Source organism: Microcaecilia unicolor, chromosome 1, assembly GCF_901765095.1.
Source record: "Microcaecilia unicolor chromosome 1, aMicUni1.1, whole genome shotgun sequence".
Classification (NCBI taxonomy): Eukaryota; Metazoa; Chordata; class Amphibia; order Gymnophiona; family Siphonopidae; genus Microcaecilia; species Microcaecilia unicolor.
This window is the reverse complement of record NC_044031.1, coordinates 247,356,584-247,375,655: the sequence shown is the minus strand read 5'-3', so window position 1 is coordinate 247,375,655 and position 19,072 is coordinate 247,356,584. Positions and strand designations below refer to the sequence as shown.

General features: G+C 43.3%; 1 protein-coding gene across 1 annotated transcript in view; it reads left to right on the top strand.

Moving 5' to 3' along the window:
- The window catches only part of ADCY2 (adenylate cyclase 2), an 812,163-nt gene that overhangs the window by 670,706 nt on the left and 122,385 nt on the right, over nucleotides 1–19,072 (top strand). Inside the window, exon 15 of the mRNA XM_030205406.1 lies at nucleotides 10,971–11,055. Coding sequence (XP_030061266.1) covers nucleotides 10,971–11,055 — 85 coding nt within the window. The remainder of the gene's footprint in view (nucleotides 1–10,970; nucleotides 11,056–19,072) is intronic.

Genomic DNA, 19,072 nt, shown 5'->3' with positions numbered 1-19,072 from the left:
GGATCTGATTGGCTCTGAACCAGGAGTTTCTGGTCATGTTGAGTTAAGATCCCTCTCAGCATAAAGAGAAAGCTGGAAAATCCTTTTGGAAATACTTGGATGGTTTCAAGTCCTTTTTCTCTCACTCCCTTTTGTTCTGACAGAGGTGTAGCCAGCAATCCATTTATGGGGGATCCAGGGCTGTAGTAGGGGCTGTATTTCCTCCTCCTTCTCTCTTACTGTGTTAGGTATCCTACTTTTGCTGGTGGGGATGCAGAAGCCTCACCAGCTGAATAAATCCACTGCCTGAGCTACCCTCTCCCTCCATATGCTGCCTCAGGGACGAGGAAATCAGTGGTGTGCCGCCAGCCACTGATGCAAACACTCCCCGAGCATGCTCAGTTCAGACAGGTGGACCCAGGCCCATACCCCCCTACCTGTTACACTTGTGGAGGAAACAGTGAGCTCTCCAAAACCCACCAGAAACCCTCTGTACCCACATATAGGTGCACCCCTTCACCTGTAAGGGCTATGGTATTGGTGTACAGTTGGGGGTAGTTGGTTTTGGGGGGGGCACAGCACACAAGGTAAGGGAGCTGTGTACCTGGGAGCATTTTATGAAGTCCACTGCAGTGCCCCCTGGGGTGCCCAATTGCTGTCCTGGCATGTCAGGGGGACCAGTCTACTAAAAATGCTGGCTCCTCCCACGTCCAAATGGCTTGAAGTTGGATGTTTTAGACTTGGACGTTTTTATTTCAAAAATGGCCGAAAATCAAAGACGTACAAATCGCAAGACGTCCAAATCCAAGGATGTCCATGGTATTTTCGAACACAAAAGATGGATGTCCATCTTTTTTGAAAATGACCTTCTCCCCGTTTCAGAATTTGGATGTTTTTGTAAAATGTCCAAATTCACACTTGGATGTTTCTTTTGCAAATGCCCCTCCACGTCACTCAAGACCTAAAGAGCAATTCTACCATACCATAAGCAGTAACTTTCACGAGTGACACAACAAGGGTGTACCTAGGAAAAGCCAGCATCTTAAACATTGCAGTGAGCATTAGAAAGACAATACACCTATTGTAAAACTAAACAAGCCAGATAAGTGCAGATCGATCCTGCACAGTCAATGCCAATAGAAAACCATGTCTTTTTCACACACAGAACACAGATACACCTTTACCAAGTATAGAATAAGTAACCACAAACTAAAACTAGAAATACGTAGACAAAAATGAAATTGAACCCCCAAGAAGCTAGACTCTGTATATAATGCAACCACAGAAACAGTGATGCTTGCCCCCTAGTAATATGCAAAATATAAATGTAAAGATAGCAGAAGTAAATTTGAAAAAACTGAAAAAAACAATCACCACTTTACAAATTAACATTAACAAATAGAAATAAAACAAAAAATGGAAAATAAGATAATACCATTTTATTGGACTAATACATTTCTCAGTTAGCTTTCAGAGGCCAAAACTTCATTCCTTAGGTCAGTAGAGTACACTGCTGTTACGGTATCTTGTCTCAGCCAGAGGAAGGGGGTCTTGGTCTCCAAAAGTTAGTAAAAAATGTATTAAAATTAGTACAATAAAAGATCATCTTATTTCCATTTTCTATTTATAAATGTTTACTGTATATACTTGAATATAAGCCCATCCAAATATGCCGAGATAACATTTTTCCCCTAAAAAAGGAGGGAAAATGTTAACTTGAAAATAAGTATTCTATAGTGACTGGCATTTCTTTCCCCCTTCTCTGTCCCTCCTCCCACAGTGACCAGCATTTCTCTCCCTCTCCTCCCTCCCTCCTATCTACAGTCACCGGCATTTCTCTCCCTCTCCTACCTCTCTCCCACAGTGACCGATACTACTGTCTTACTTCCCCCACGGTCCCCTCCCCCGAAATGACCGTCATTTGGACGCCGACCACTGGCATGGTCTGATCGGCCCTGCTTGCAGTTACTTCAGTGTCGGTGGTTAGCATCCAGGCTTACCAGTAAGAAAAATGCCTGTCACCGTGCATGGGGGTGTGGAGGGAGAGACTTTCCAACTCAACTATAAGCCGAGACTCCAATTTTTGGGCTTTTTTTGTGGAGGGCCCAAAAATCTTGGCTTATAGTCGAGTATATACGATATTAAAACAGCTGCAATATTACTTTATCCTGAAGAGAAAAAAATTGTTCATCTACCTTTGTTTTCTCTGGTTTCTGCTTTTCTCATTTTCTCTTCACTCTATTCTTTCCATGCAGCATCTGCCCTTTTTCTCTGCCACTTCCGTCCATTTTCTGCCCTCTCTCTCCATTCCATCCAGCGTCTATCCCTTCCCCTTCCATTCAGCCTGTGTCCCCTCTGTCTCTCTCTCTTTTACATGATCCAGCATCTCCTTTCTCCCCATCTTTTTCTCTGTATCTCCTCTCTCTATCCGCCCCGCCCCTACCAATGCTGCCACTGCTCCTGCTTCAATCTAGCAGCAGCAGCAAAACAAGTTAATTATATCATGATAATGGGGCCTGCATTCTGCCTTCATGTGGCTGCCAGCTCTGCTCCAAAACTGGAAGTGACATCAAAGGGGTGGGATCAGCAGCCAAGGGATGTGGGTATTTAGAGTGCAGATCCCACAGTTATGATATCTTTAACTTGTTTCACCACTACTGATAGTCTGGAGGAGAAGAAACATCAGCAGGGGGAGGGGGCGGCTGGAGGAAGGCGTGGAATGGAAGGCTTGAGACCTCACTCTACAATTAAAGAGGGAATGGTGCACTGGAACTGATTAGGCATCCTCTTATGATCTGCACCTGGGGTGGGCTGCCTCCACTGTCCTGCCCTTGGTACACCACTGAAGGAGACTAAGGGCTAAGTGTGGAATGAGGTAGGCCACAGGAACCACGGAGCAATCAGTACATTGTCACATACATACTATGGAATAGAGCTAAACTTGGAATTTGCATTTTTATACCAGGCCAGTTGTATCAGCAACTGGAGAGCTTTGAGGAGAGGTAGTGAATTGGACTATTTCTCCCTTCCAACTCAATAGATGTTTCCCTGCACTTGAGAACAAAGTGATAGAAAACAGTGTTGTGATAATCCTAGAGGGAGATCTGAGGTAATTTGGTGAGGTGACTAGAATGAGTTACTTATTATCACTGTTATGTGCATTTTTGTGATTTCAGGTAGCATACACTGGAAATGGGCTCTCACTGTGGCAGGTTGCTGCTGCTAAATGTAGCTGTTGCAGCTGAGGCAAGGCCTGGGCCTGCTGTGCTGATTGCATTCATGTGTCTATTCCCTCATTGTGGTATCATATGAGTGCTTGGTACTGATCTGCATCTTACTTCCTCTGTCATGGACCTTTTGGAGCCATTCAGGGCAAAGGTGGTCCAGGTATCTTCTGGCCTTCTTCTTCAGGTCCTCAGTCTGCACAGAGAGGAAGAAAGGTGGGGAGAGAGGTTGAGTCACTGTAAGCCTACAGTGGTCCTTTCTGCCACTTAGCTGGGCCCGCTGTGGAATTTGGGGAGTATCAGGGGTTTGCTTCCCTCCATTGCATGCCTATATGTTTAACTTCCTAGTGATATCTTCTGGGAATTCTATGTGCATATGTGCCACAGGGATGGCTCTGCAAGCCAGGACATAGGACTTTGATTTTGTAGTGGCAACCCACCCTACAACATACCTCCCACTTGCACTTCCTATTCTATCTCTTTCAGTGTATTGCTCTCTATTGTGCACCCTATGTAGGTCCCTTTTACATGAAGGTGGGGGCAGAGGGTGTTGCAGTACGAAATTGGTGTTCGCATCTGAGCCCCTACATAGAGTGGCTGCAACACAGCCCCACTCATGCATTGTTCCTGAGAGCATATGTGTTCCTCCATTAACCTATTGCAATCTGCAACTCCAGGGTGGTACCCCCCCCCCCCCCCCCCGAATTGGATATTGGACTTATTACAGGTATGTCATGCAGGTGGGTGACCTTTCTCCCACACTCACTTTTATTCTCCTCTGTCACTTCTGTCAACCGCTGGACTAGTGCTGTGTTTGATATATCTCTGTAATTGAGAGAGATATCTAGCCATGGTAATGGCTAATAGACCAGGTAGAAGGCTGACAGAATGCAGCTTCCAAGGTCCTGGGCCTCTCCCTTCAGGAAGAGATAAATGTGCTGTCAGACTGGGGCACATATTTGTTATCACTGCATGGAGAAAATTATAGGTTTAGGTAGGTATGGTGGGAGGTTCCTGTCATTTAATCCCTTTCCCAGCTCCAATATCATTCTACTCTCAGTAAGTGTTAATGATTTGTCTCTCGACCACCTGCCTATCACTTGCATGTTGACTTTTCGTTTGAATGAAGAACACTGTCAACCACATCTGTTTTCCATGCCTATTTGATCTAGTTCCACCTTTCCTGCTCTACCCCATGTTGTCACTTACCTTTCTGGGATATGATGCTTTCTTGTTATATCTTTTTCTCAGCTTTTCCCAGATGCTCCTCATCCTCAGATGGTCCCTCTTCCAGCCAGGCACTGGTAACAGATGGGGTTCCTATCCCAGGAACAGCCCGGTAAGGAGGAGGGCATCAGCAGCCCCAAAATTTGGCATCCTGGTTTTGGCGGCCATTTTGTGATTGTACCTATATCTGCGGTATTAGTCCTTGCAGCACATACATGTATGTGCAGTGGCAAATGTGCACTGATCACTACGTACCCTAGTGCACATTGGGTTGTACATTTAGGCCCATGTATGCACCTATTCAGTGAAGCATACCTCCCCTCCATTTGAATGCACTTTCTAGAATACGCATGTATATTTCAGTGCCGCCATGTGTAGGCACATCCATACAAATAAGCATCCTTTGTAGAATTGCCCCAGCTCTGCTGAAAATCAGCTTTAAGCTCCTAACTCTTTCACCTGCCCTAAATCTGTCCCTGTTGCCACTTGCTTTTTCTGCTCCTAAATTTAGGAGTTTAGTGAAAGTTTGAGTATAAAGTTATGTACTCAACCCTAGGAAATTTTCTAAGACAATTTAGGAGCATAAATGAAAATTTGGAGCATAAATCCTTGAAAATCAGGCCTGGGCCTGCTGTGGTGATTGCATATACAAAATACCAACTGTTCCACTTTACTGTGAAATTCAACACCAAAGCCTGCAAAATAATATGCTTTCGCAATGTGTAACTGTGATCTATCGAGTCTTAAGTTTGTGGTTTTCATGTATTTCATTAAAGAACCTATTTACTAAGCTATGGGGCCCTTTTACTAAGGTGCACCGAAAAGTGGCCTGCGCTGGTATAGGTGTGTGTTTTGGTGCAGGTTCAGCACGCCTGGAAAAAAGGCCTTTTTTGTGACCAAAACTAGACGTGTGGCGCTTACCTGCAGGCGTCCATTTTTTATCTGAGACCCTACCGACACCCATTGACTTAGCAGTAAGATCTCACACGCTAACCAGGCGGTAAGAGTCAGTGCCGATTACTGGCAGGTAAGCGCCACACGGTAAAAAATAGAAAATATTTTCTACCATGTGTTTTGGCCATTCGTCAAAAATGGAATTACCGCCCAGGACACACGGTAGCCAGGTGGTAGTTCCAATTTGATGCGTGTTGGATGCGTGTAGGCACATACATACTTTAGTAAAAGGGCCCTAGTGTTAGGTATTTAAAGCAGCATGTAATGCACACTGTAGGTGTGTATTTTGGTTGCGCACCGGGCCAGTTTTTACTGCATCTGCAAAAAAGGGCTTTTTTAAAATGGGACAGGAAAAGGGTATGCGGTAAAACTGAAACCAATGCAGGCCTAAAACCGGCCTGAGCCCTTAATGCCACCCATTGATCTAGTGGTAAGGGCTCACATGCTACATATGCAGTGACTGGTCGGTGCACGTCAACTGCCGATTACTGCCAGAAACGCCGCGTGTGGGAGGAAATAAAGCACCCAGGCATTATGGGCACACAGTAAATCTGAATTTACCAGCAATACCCAGTAATGAATATCTAGGTATAGAGTAACCTGCCAAAGTTTTATCTGGGTACTGTAAATATTCAGCTATTTTGCTGTCATATGTTACCCACTGAGAATACGTTACCCACTGGGAATTGGCAGTACCTGAATAACTTCTGGCTCCACCTTAGCTCTGCCCTCAGACCACCCCAGCACTTTGGGGGCAATTCTGTAAAAGAGGTGCTAATATTTACGTGCCTGCATCTGCATGACACCTAAACACTATTCTGTAAACACCTGTTTCACTTATGTAGCATATAATTACAAGGGGATGTACGTAGGAGAGGAACATGGGCAGGACAAAAGTGGAGCTTTCAAGGTATAGAATACTATAAGTTATATAGTCCTGCTGCTTTTACATAACGAAGGAGAGGAGATGAGATTCCATATACGGCCTGTCTGGTTACCATCAAAGCAGTTAACATATTATATATATGTACTTATTTTGTACCTGGGCAATGGAGAGTTAAATGATTTTACCCAGTATCACAGTGAGCTGCAGTGGCAATCAAACCTGATTCCCATGGTTCTTATGCCATTGCACCAACCACTAGGCTACTCCTCCACTCCTGGTGTATCTGTACTCCCTGGTGTAGCCACACTTTCTAACCACAGGGTTTGAACAAGAATCGTTCATCAAAATGACTCCACTTATTTAGATGAAGGAAATTACCTCAGTAGCCGCCAGCCTACCTTCTTAAACTGCTATCAAACAGTGTATATAAGGATGGCTTTAGATGCAGCTCATTTATTAATTTCTTACAAATATTCTTATTCTTTCACATAAGACATTTAAATTCACATTATATGTGGTATAAACAAAACTTATCAAAATGTCATATTGGACCATGCCTTCTATTCACTTTGATATGGGACCCTTCAATCCCATATCAAAGTGAATAGAAGGCATCAGAACAGACATTTGATGCTCTAAGAGAGCCAGATTGCAGTCCACAGTGAAACACAGAGCCATGTGATAAGTGACTATGCTGGTTTAACATGTTATAGTTGTCCTGTATCTATCCCCTCATGAAGCCATCATGTGAAACAACAAGGGACATGGGATTCAAGGATCCACAGTTCCAGTCCGATATGACAGTGTATGCTGCACTAACCTTTGCTTCCATATATATCTGCAGCATTGCCAGGTATTTGTATTTTGAGAGAAGGGGAAAATGTACTGATAAAAGACTATTAAACATTATCAGTCACATTGAATCTTATATTCTCCAAGGACAAGCAGGATATTGAAATCCTCACATATATCCTGCTATCCTCAGAGAATACCTGCTAAAGGTAGGTTACTGTTTTTTCTTCATCTATCCAACCTTTATTTCCAGCTGTAAATAACATTATTTTTTTTCTGTAATATATACCCCTGCTAGCTCCAGAAACTGTAATAATCTCTTCCTTCTCACCAACATTCTCAGGACCAAACTTTTGAGCTGCCGTGAGCATTTGTCTTTTCTAAGTGCTCTGTAGTATGTTTTCATCAATTGTGCTAGTAGCCTGTAGTTTTGTACTAGCCATACAAGAAATATAGATGATAAACAGAGGGGCATTTTAGAAAGTACCTGGCAAGATCCCAAAACAGTATAATACATTTTATGCTGCTTATCCTAGAAATATGCAGTGGATTTTCCTCAAGTTCATCTTAATAGTGGCTTATGAACTTTTCTTTTAGGAAGCTAGCCAAACCTTTTTAAAACCCTGCTAAGCTAACTGCTTTTACTGCATTCTCTGGCAACAAATTCCAGAGTTTAATTACACGTTGAGTAAAGGATACAGCCTGTTCTAAAATACATGTTAGATGGACGTTCATGTGCTGGAAACATCCAGCATGAACATCTGTTTTACAAACTGAAATGTCTAAAGTATGACCTGGGGGGAGGGAGGTAGAACAAGGAACATAGGAATCTGTGACGGCAGACAGTCTTCCATGTGGAAGAATGGCCTAATGGTTAAAGCAGTCACCAGAGAGCCATGACAGAGATCATGAGGTTGATGGCTCACTTCCAACTGTAGCTTTTTGTAATTTTTGTTTCTTTCTTTTTTTTTTAATGGTGAGCCCTCCAGACACAGAAAAATACCTCATGCGTCTTCTTTTATCTCCATTTAGTGGAAGGCTGCTCAATCAGAGAACCTATCTGTAATCTGGACGTAAGAAGTATCTGGTCTAAATATGAATGTCCATATTTTTAGACTTGGACGTCCCTTTCCCTTCTGTGATCAGAGCTGGTGGTCCATATTTTGAGCCCTCCTTAATCCCAACCAGACCACACCCCCTTCCCATTTGGATGAACTGCAGTGTTAGACATCAATATCCTGCCTTTGTAAAATTAGGATTTGGATGTCCATGCAATATGGACGTCTAAATGCCAGTTTTCAGATGTTCAAAACAGGAATAGAGCTTCTGAAATAACCACTATCTATATAAATAATTCTCACCTCCAAAGTTCTGTGAAGCACTGAATCTACTGTTCCTAGGGTAGGCTGTCAGCAACACTCACCCTCCTAGGCTGTCACCAATACTCACCCTCACTCATACACCTGCCCTCAGCCACGCCCCTTCCGGTCATAATTCGCAACCCCAACGTTCTAATGAAGCCTCAACAAAGTCTGCAACTTCCGAGGTGGCCGAGATCAAAATTTCCCCATGGGTGTCTGCCCCGCCCTCGCGTCACAACATGATGACGTCGAGGGCGGAGAAAACACACTCAACGAATCAAGGTGTGGGACGCTTTCAAATAAGCTAAAAAGCTGTCAAGTAAAAAAAAAAAAAACATTTTCTCCTCCACCTCTTAAGGCACTGCTCCCGACTGCAAAGACTGGGAGAAACGGAAGTTTCACTCTTTCCTGCTCCTATCTGAAGGGGGACTGTGCTGTAGCCTCTCCCCTTCATTAGTGCTGGCTGTTCTTAAAAACAGTGAAGGGCAGCACGGATGGATGCAGCTTCTCGCTCCCTTAACCTTTGCTTTTGGCTTTTCTTTCAGCTGTTCCTCTGCTCCCGCCCTCATTTCCTGTTTGCGGAACAGCTGAAACAAAAACCAAACCAAAGGTTAACGCAGCCTGAATCCCTCTGTGCTCCCTTTCACTCTTTTTAACAACAGCCAGCACTAATGAAGGGGAGAGGCTGCAGCACACATCCCCCTTCAGATAGCAGCAGGAAAGAGTGAAACTTCGTTTCTCCCAGTCTTTGCAGTCGGGAGCAGTTGACAGGTTGTAAAGCTAGCCACTTAGGAGTCAACTGGGAAATGTTACAGCTGGGGCTCTGCAGGTACAGAGCAGCAGCTTCAGCGCAACACTGAAGGGGAGCACGGGCTGCAGCACACGTCCTGCTTGCACTGTGAGGCCACACAGACCGACAGTGGGTGCATGCGACCAGAGAGAGGGGGGAAGGAGGTCCAGGGATGAGAGAGGGGGGCCAGGGACGACAGATAGGGGGGAGGGGGGTCCTAAGACCGGGGAGGGGGGCCCAGGGATGGGACATGGGGGGGAAGGGGGTCCTGAGACCAGTGAGGCGGGTCCTCAGACCACTGAGGTGGGGGTGGAAGGGGGTCCTGAGACCATAAAGGGGGGTGGAAGGGGATCCAGGCCGAGGGGGAGTGGCGGCGAGTGTGTGTGTAGGGCGGAACAGTGGCTACGGTGACCTCGGGGGGGGGGAGGTTGAGGGGAGGGGCGCTGGCACCCTGAGGGGGGTGGAGGGGTGAGCGGCGGCGCTCTGACAAAAACCTTGCTAGCACCCGTTTCATTTGTGGCAGAAACGGGCCTTTTTTACTAGTATTGTATAACTAATTTAATATCCAGCTAGAAGATCTGTCCCAAGAAACAAAGTTCCCATCCATAAGGCTGTGCGTACCTCTGTCACCTAGTTGCTGAGTTGCCCTCCAGTTTTACTATTTAAGATGGCAAAATTAAAGTTAAAATGATGTGGCTCTCTAATTTTGGTGTGGTGCAGCTAAAGATGTTGTTGTTTTATATAAATATTGTGTTAAAAAGGGCATGGCGTGATACCCATGTTTACCAGAGAGATCGGTATGACTAGTAACAGACTGTATATTTGCTGCTGGTTTGGATGACATTTTCTGTCCCTAGTACATACAATATTTCTACCCATGATACTTCATAATTTAACTTTTTTAATTAAAATAAAACTAGTCATGTAAGTAATCCTCTTATCATGGCTTTTAAATTATTTCTTCCAGTTGAAAAAGGGACACAGTGTTTGCTGTAGGGAGAGTAGAAAGTTGTAAAGATTTAATAGGAAATGATGTGGAAGTAGCACAAGAAAGGAAGGGACTAAGACAGAAATAGATGAGTGTCTGGTATGTCCCAGTCCATTTTCAGTCTGCTTGTCTCATTAGTATAAGACTCAACAATTTTCTTACATGTATATTTAAGCAGTTACAATGGTATTCTATGAAAAGAAAGTAGTTGCCTACATTCCTTTATAGAATAGGCTCCTCCCTCTTTGTGGAGCTTCTGGAGTTGGTTTGTTTATATACCACTTTATTAATGTTAACTTCTAAGTGGTATATATTTTTTTTTAAACTTGATAATATAATGATAAGATCTTTACAGGACTAAATATTTTCTAATGTATCATATTTTCTGTTCTTCATTTCATTTTCTCCCTGAACCATGAAACATAGCCATATTATATAAGTAGGATATATGTGTACCAACAAGAAGGGGCAGCATCGCATCTTTTTGGTTGGATAGGCTAAATAAACCAATACCCAGCTCAGCCCTAAAGCTCTCCAGTTGCTGATATTGTGTTGGGCCAAATATTGGTTGGGCCTTGCACTTCGTGGCCCATTCCATTCTCCTGCCTATGCCTATAAGTAAATGTGATATGAAGTTAATTTTAAACAAGTCATTACAAAAATGCTGAGGTGCATTTTAGCACTAATCTCTTTTAAACTGGAGGAAACAAAGAACTATTAATTTCAAGTTATACTGTCTATTGATAATTACTTTCTTAATATCTTCTAGAACATCTATTCTTGGAATCTCATTTGGAGCTGCATTTTTATTGCTTTCCTTCATTCTCTTCATCTGTTTTGCGGGTCAGCTTTTGGTAAGTATCTAAAATCAGTTCTTAGGTTGTGATAAGCTAACCTAATCAGATCACTGACATATCCTAGGTACGGTAGATTTGCTGTACAGTAGAAACTAAAAATGCCCAAAGAATGGAAAATTCACTCTCTTAGATGAAATTACAATCCCAGCTGGGGCCAAAATGAAATGGAAGAGATTGAGAAGCCATTCTTTGTATCCCCGTGCATTTTAATTGCAATTAGAATTATCCCCAGCATGTTAGGATATAAGTTGTCTGATTTGTTTGTTGCTTTTATTCAATCACATATTGTTGTCCCAAATAAATAATTACTTGAAGTGATTTAATCCCATTTATTGTAGTTTAAGTGTTAAATGATAGTATCAAGTATACTTATTGGCTTGAAATGATAATTGTACTGTAATGTAAGTGTAATTTGTATAATTACGGTGTATGGTATTAGTCAACACACTGGAGTACTTTTTGTGTTTAAAGTATGTGTCTCAAGAACACTGCAAGTAGCTGACTCCTACTTATAAAAGTATGATACGTTATCAGTTCTGTTGCAGCATGCATGACCCTCATAACTTTCCTGATATATAGAATCACTCTCGTGTTATTTTCAACATTGGTTTTAAGTAAAGGGGTGTGTTGAGAAGGTTCATGCAGCGAGGTTTGCTTAAACAGAGGGCAAAAGGTCAAACAGGCTTTCCCCCACATTTATCTCTACCTTGTCTTATTTAAATATGTTCAAGAACACACATGACCTTTGGCATCTTTGAGGAAAAGAAAAGAAAAACACTCTTTCATTCTTGGTAAGAAAAAAACCCTTGTTATAAGTAAAATAACATTAGAGAAAATGAAAAGAAACAAGTGATGACAACCTCTGCATATACATGGATTTGGAGCACTTTTCAACTCTGACCCTATTAAAAATTATCTCACTTTTATCAAATCCAGGAGGGAACTGTCATACTCCACCTTCTCCCCAAAACACACCCTGATTGGCTTATGAACATGGAAGTTATTGTACTTTTGTATTTTCAGAAGATAAACAGATCTATTTAACATACAGTAAAGTTGAACATTTCTAAAAATACTATCTCAAACAACCTGTCCTTGCTCCTTTACAAGCAGCACTGCACATCTTAAAGTACTATTCTCTCCACAAAGAACTTATCTCTTTACATTCTACATTCATTTTCCATGACACTATGGACAGCATGCAGCACTGTAGGGATGAAACTATGACCCTCCCCCGAAATACACACACACTTAAACAGAGAAAGGTATGATAAAGACATGTAAATAATGGCACTAAACCTAGGGGTAAACATATCTATACAAAAGGTCCCTCAGAATTCCCTATTATTATTCACTGATCAGCCACATTACCCACCAGAAGCAAACAAAGAATTTATTTACCAAGGTAAAGTGCAAAGCAAAATATAAACGGAATAAAAGTTTGGGAGATCACATGATGCTTTGAGTGGAGCAGACATGTTACTGCATGCCGGAGGCACCTCGCTCCTTTTTTCTTATTTTAGCGATCTACACTTATTGCTGACTTAAGACCTTTTTGCCTTGCTTATTGCACTATATGGACAAATTTCTTACCCCATCTGGTAGCACTATGGCTGTGAAAGCTCCTAAAAAAGAGAAAGTGGAGGAGTGGCCTAGTGGTTGGAGTGGTGGACTTTGATCCTGGGGAACTGAGCAACTGAGTTTGATTCTCAGCACAGGCAGCTCCTTGTGACTCTGGGCAAGTCACTTAACCCTCCATTGCCTGCCGCATTGAGCCTGCCATGAGTGGGAAAGCGCGGGTACAAATGTAACAAATAATAATAATAAAGAAAAGACGCAGGACTCTGTGGATAAAATGGCATCCTTGCTGAGCCCCATGCAGCCAGCATTCACTGAGGATCAGCTGGAACAGATTACAGCGGCTGTTGCCTGAGCACTTGATTCACAGCTTGCTAATCTTTCCGGTCAGATCCAGCACTTTGAAACCATGATTGTCGGAGACAAATCGAAGAACTGGAGAGCAGGAGCAATGAGTGTCCCAGATGGAAGATGGTTCTTCAAAGATGGTGATTCAGGTGATAAGGCTGCAGGAAGAACTTTGAGAGAAAACAATACAACTGAATTACCTTGAGAATTGTTCGAGACGAAATAATGTGTGATTTGTTGGATTTCTCATGAACATCCCCAAACACACACTCCCACGTTGTTTGGAAGGCTGGCTAGCTTGAAAATAACCACAGCTGGTGGATTTGGGTCCACTTTGTTTGGAGAGAGCCCATTGAGTTGGCCATAAAAGAGATGGAGCAGTGAGGCCAACAGCTTTAGTGGCCCACTTATTAAACTCTGCTCATAAAGTGGCACTTTTGCACTTATATAAGGCTAACAGGGAGCAACTTACTTATGAAGGAGAACATGTTTTATTGTTTCAAGATTATTCCCCTGCTCTTTTGGACCGGCGACACTGATTTTTTTCCTTTATGTAATACAATGCATGACTTCAAAATTCGTTTTTATTCCTCTACCCTGCAATACTGAAAGTCTTCACTGAGGGACAATGGAGAGTGTTTGAAGCGTTACCGGAGGCTCAATACTTTGTGAATACGCTGTCAGTGTCAACTCCTTCTTCTTCCTCCACTTGAGTTCATGTTAGACTTTGTTAATGAGAAAATTACTTTGATTTACAGTCATCTTTTGGGGGGGGGGGGTTTGCTTGATATCGAGCTCAGACTTCTAGAATACTATTATCTAGCAATGTGGATTGCTATTTATTTATTTATTACATTTGTATCCCGCTCTTTCCCCACATACAGCAGGTCCAGTGCGGCTTACATAGTAAAAGAAAGCATCTTACAGTAAAACAAGGAAATGTAGGAAGAGTGTTATATGCTATGTTTTCTTTCATCTGTTTTGTGTGTGTGTGTGTGCGGAGGGCCTCCCGGCTCTGGTGTGATCTTTAGCACTCCCAGTGCAATATGTGTGGGGTTGTTCGATTCTTAGTGGGTTGGTGGAGATGGGAGGGGAGAGGGAAAGGTACTTGTGTGATTGTGTTTGTTGATTGTCTGTTTGGGCATGTGGCTCGTGTGTGAGGAATCTTCTATCTCTTGCTTTCAGTTATTTTTTTTTTTATGTTTAACAGATGTCACAGCAATAGACTTTGATAGTGACTTTGGGTGGTGGCTGGGACCCCAGGGGGTGGATATAGATGACATTGAGCTCTTTTGTGCTGATCTCTGCTGGTATAACATGATAGTACTTTGAAAATTGCCTCTTAGAATGTGTCCAGCATCGCTTCCCTGGTTAAGAGAAAAAAAAATTAACCTTACTAAAGCATCACCACGCTGACATTGCTTGTCTGCAAGAAACCAAATTGACAGATCATGAACATATGAAATTGCAGCAAAGTTAGGTTGGAGATATATTTTTCTTTTCAGCTGCTCAGAAAAAAAGCTGGTGTGACTGTGTGTTGATTTGCAAAAATCTACCAAGTGAGGTAAAATTGGTGTGTAACCAGCTTATAATCGAAAGTGATCGCCGGCCCTCTTCCGACACAAATCGGGAGATGGCCGGCGATTTTTTAAAAGCGGGGAAAACGGTATAATCGAAAGCGGCATTTTTGACAGCATCGCCGCTTTCCCGTCGCTTCGCCGGCGAAAGTTCGAGGGGTAGTGTCGGTAGATTAGCAAAGGCGGGACATGGGTGGGCATGGGCGTGGCTACCAGATGGCCGGCTTTCGCCGATAATGAAAAAAAAAGCAGCGTTAAGCAGTATTTCACTGGGTTTACTTGGTCCTTTTATTTTCACAACCAAGCCTCAAAAAGGTGCCCCAACTGACCAGATGACCACTGGAGGGAATGGAGGATGACCTCCCCATACTCCCCCAGTGGTCACCAACCCCTTCCATACTAAAAAAATAAAACTAAAAACCTTTTTTGCCAGCCTGTATGCCAGCCTCAAATGCCGTACCCACCTCCATGACAGCAGAATGTGTTGTATCCTTCAACAGCCTTTCCCTGGTTGCGATGTGGCTCTCGGGTGAGTGTGACACCTTTTCTGTTAGGTGCCCTGCAGAGTCACATTAGCAATGCATTGTGGTGGGTGTAGGGTACTGGGCTGTACTCCCATGGTGCTTTTCCCCCCTGCTAACTGGGTCAGAGTGTGCCCTGTTTTGTTTCCTGTTGTAGTCCATGCGGTAGTGGCCATTTTTGTAAGCCAGTTTTAGTTCCCTTTCCTGTGTTACCCACGTTAGAGAATGTAGTTCTTACCTTGAATGGTGCTGAAAGAGGGCATTGTACACCATTGTGCCAGCTCTGACCTACTGCTAATCTTAGTACCAGGGGACTCTTTGCCAGTGGGGCACAACCTCTGATCTGCAGTTAACTGTGAGTAAACGTGGTTATTTCAAGAAAGGACTTTTTCAGAGAGATTAGTCTTCAGGTGTGAACTGGTGTGCCAAAGTTATACAGCAGCAATAAGTCCTAGAGGCTGTATGCAGGTCCCTAGAGCAATTTTAGTGGGTGCAGTACTTTTGTGGGTACTGGGTTTAGGGGGCTCAGCTCCCAAAGTAAGGGAGCTCTGCACATGGGAGCTTTTCTGAAGTCCACCGCAGTGACCCCTAGGGTGGCTGATTGGTGTCCTGGCATGTCAGGGGGGCCAGTGCACTAAAAATGCTGGCTCCTCCCACGGCCAAATGCCTTGAATTTGGCCGGGGTTTGAGATGGCCGACATAACTTTCCATTATCGCTGAAAAACAAACCCGGCCATCTCAAACCCGGCGAACTCCACGGCATTTGGCCAGGCTAAACCATATTATCGACAAAAAAGATGGCCGGCCATCTTTTTCGATAAGATGGTTCCGGCCAGCTGTAGCGCCGCCGCCAACATAGATCGCCGGCGATCTATTTGGCCGGCGACGTTCGATTATGCCCCTACAAAGATACTAAGGGCAGGTATGTTCCCTTATCTGTTAATTATGGTCGGAACTCTTTTTACTTACTAGCGGTGTATGCCCCTAATGTTTATCTTGGATATTTTATGGAACTGGCTACACTGGGGGCAAGAGACCTGTTCAAGCCAATGGTTCTCGCTGGCTGTGTTTTAGACTACTGCTTGGATCGTTCTTGTGGAAGGATAGCATCAGCAGAACAGAATGCTGTTCAGGGGGTATCTTATTTATGCTCTGTGCTGGGCCTGGTGGATGCCTGGTGATTGCTGCATCCGAATGAGAGAGATTACACCCACTTTTCTTTGGTTTATCATACTGTTCTCTAGGGCACAGAGGGCTGAGATTGGTCCGATGGAGGTTTCAGATCACTCTTTCATTTGGGTGCAGCTAGATATGGGGGAGATGGTCCGAGTTACTAGTGGATTGAGATTTCCTGCCTATTTATACCATGAGAAAGACTTTCAGATTTTCTTATCACTCTTTCATTTGAGTGCAGCTAGATATGGAGGAGATGGGCCGAGTTACTAGTGAATGGAGATTTCCTGCCTATTTATACAATGAAAAAGACTTTCAGATTTACTTGTCACGAAAGTGGCAGGTTCTTCCTCCACTTTAATGACCAATATTTAGATAACCCCTTATTGTTTTGGGAGGCTGCAAAAGCTGTCCTCCGTGGGAATATAATTGCATATGTGGTGACCCACACAAAGAGCATAGCTCAGGGCATTGTTAATGTTGAAAATATTTTTTTCTTTTTTAAAGAGGACCCTTATTTGTAATCCTACCCAGGACTCTTAGGAAGATTTTTTTAGCTACTCAGTCTGCACTTAATGCACTTATTCATGAGAGGATGCAGAAGATGCTTTTCTATTGGAAATTCCATTACTATCGCTGTGGGAATTGGCTGGGTCATTTATTAGCACAAGTGGTTAAACATTGTCAAGGGTCACGTTATATTGCCAGTTTGAGTGGCAGATAGTGACTAAGCCGCAGGAGATTGCGTCCCAGTTTGATGATTATTTTCAGAAATGTTATGTGGCGCCAGTAGAAAATTTTGGCCCACAATTCCTGGATTATTTGAAGGATTCTGGATTGGCAATTTTATCTCCAGCTGATTGGGCTCATTTGGCTGCACCTGTACAAGTGAAAGAAGTACAACTGGGTATTAAGCAATTGAAAAATAAGATGACTCCAGGGCCGGATGGTTTCTCTCCAGAATTTTAAAAAATGCTATCAGCTTCTCTGGCTGGATTCTTGCTAGCATATTACCAGGTGGGTATAGAAAGTGGTTTGTTTCCATTGTACATGAATGATGCACTAATCTCTCTCATTCCTAAACCAGGTAAACCTCCTACATGATGCGATTCTTATCGGCCGATATCATTGCTGAATGTTGATCTTAAGATTTTGACCCAAATACTGGCTAACCGTCTTGTACTGTTGTTGATGAGACCATCAGGTTGGTTTTATCCAGGGTAGGCATTCTGTCATAAATGTTCACAAAGTATTATTGACAATGTTGAAAGCTCAACAAGATGGACTGTCGGGTTTGTTGGGTGGATTGGATGCCGAAAAGGCTTTTGATCGCATTCATTGATCCTATCTGTTTCATACTCTTCACTATTTGGGTGTTTCGGATTGGTTTTATCAAGCCTTGTCCACCTTATATTCTTCTCTACAGGCTGTGATTTTGGTCAGTGGTATCCATATGGAGCCTTTCCTGATAGAGGGGCCCTTTTACACAGGCATGTAAAGGCCTACGCGCATTCAGCATGCACCAAATCGGCATTACCGCCTGGTTACCGCGTTGCCCGGGTGGTAATTCTGAATTTGGTGTGAGCCAAAAACACGTGGTAGAAAATCTTTTCTATTTTCTACCGTGTGGTGCTTACCCGACAGTAAACAGCAGTGGGTGTGCACCACATGCCTACTGCCTGGGTAGCACGTGAAACCTTACGGCTAAGTGAATGGGTGGTGGTAAGGTCTCAGGCCAAAAATGGATGCGCGCTAGTTTTTATTTTGCTGGACGTCCATTTCCAGCCCCTTAAAAAAAGGGCCCTTTTCCAGGATGCGGTAAAACCTGGCCTGGCGCATGCCCAAAAGACTGCAGCAGGCCACTTTTTGCCATGGCTTAGTAAAAGGGCCCCAGAGCGTGGTACACTACAAGATTGTCCATTGTCCCCCTTGTTGTTTTCACTTTATCTAGCACCTCTATTACAGATGATACAATATGGGATCCCGATATTGTGGGGCTTTGTCTTGGCTCCTTCTCACTGAAGACACTTGTTTATGCTGATGTATGCTGTTGACACTTTCGGCCCCACAGATTTCGTTCCCTAGAGTGTTAAGCACAGTGGACAAGTTTGTTTGTTTTTCTCAGGTCTTTCTCTCAACCTCTATAAGTCCTTGGCTCTTCAATTGCAGGATGATGTATGGCACAGGTGGGAGGGAGTATTTTTGTTTGCTTGGGCAGTAGACTCATTACAATATCTGGGCCTGGGGATTCCTCAAGATCTTACACGTCTTTATAGTTTGAATGTGCAACCTCTTCTTGCGTTTACCACTCACCTCTTCTTGCGTTTACCACTCAAAAGTTTCAATCCTGGCAACATCTTCCTATTTAACTAACTGGTGTATGGCTCTTTATAACATGATGATTTTGCCAAAATGGCTGTATATGTTGCAAATGCTACCTATACATCTTAATTTTCACCAAGGTTGGCTCTTCAATAGAGAGTTGACAAAATTTTTGTGGTAAGATAAGCGGGCACACTTACTGTTATCTACAGTGTTACTTTCAAAAAACAAAGGTGGATTGGGTTTACTGGACCTTTGTTTATTTTCTATAGCATGCAGGATGTGACATATTATAGACTGGTTTTGAGACACTTCACATTGTTCCATAACAAGTGTGGAGGTCTCCTTGGGAGAACTGTGGCATTTTAGTAGCTGGCTGCATGCTCCACCTCCCTTAGCACTACCTAATTTTTCCTGTTCCCTTTTTTATAATCATCTTTGTATGACTTGGTGCAGGGTAAGCAATCTGCTTGCATTGGACGTGCATGTTATCCC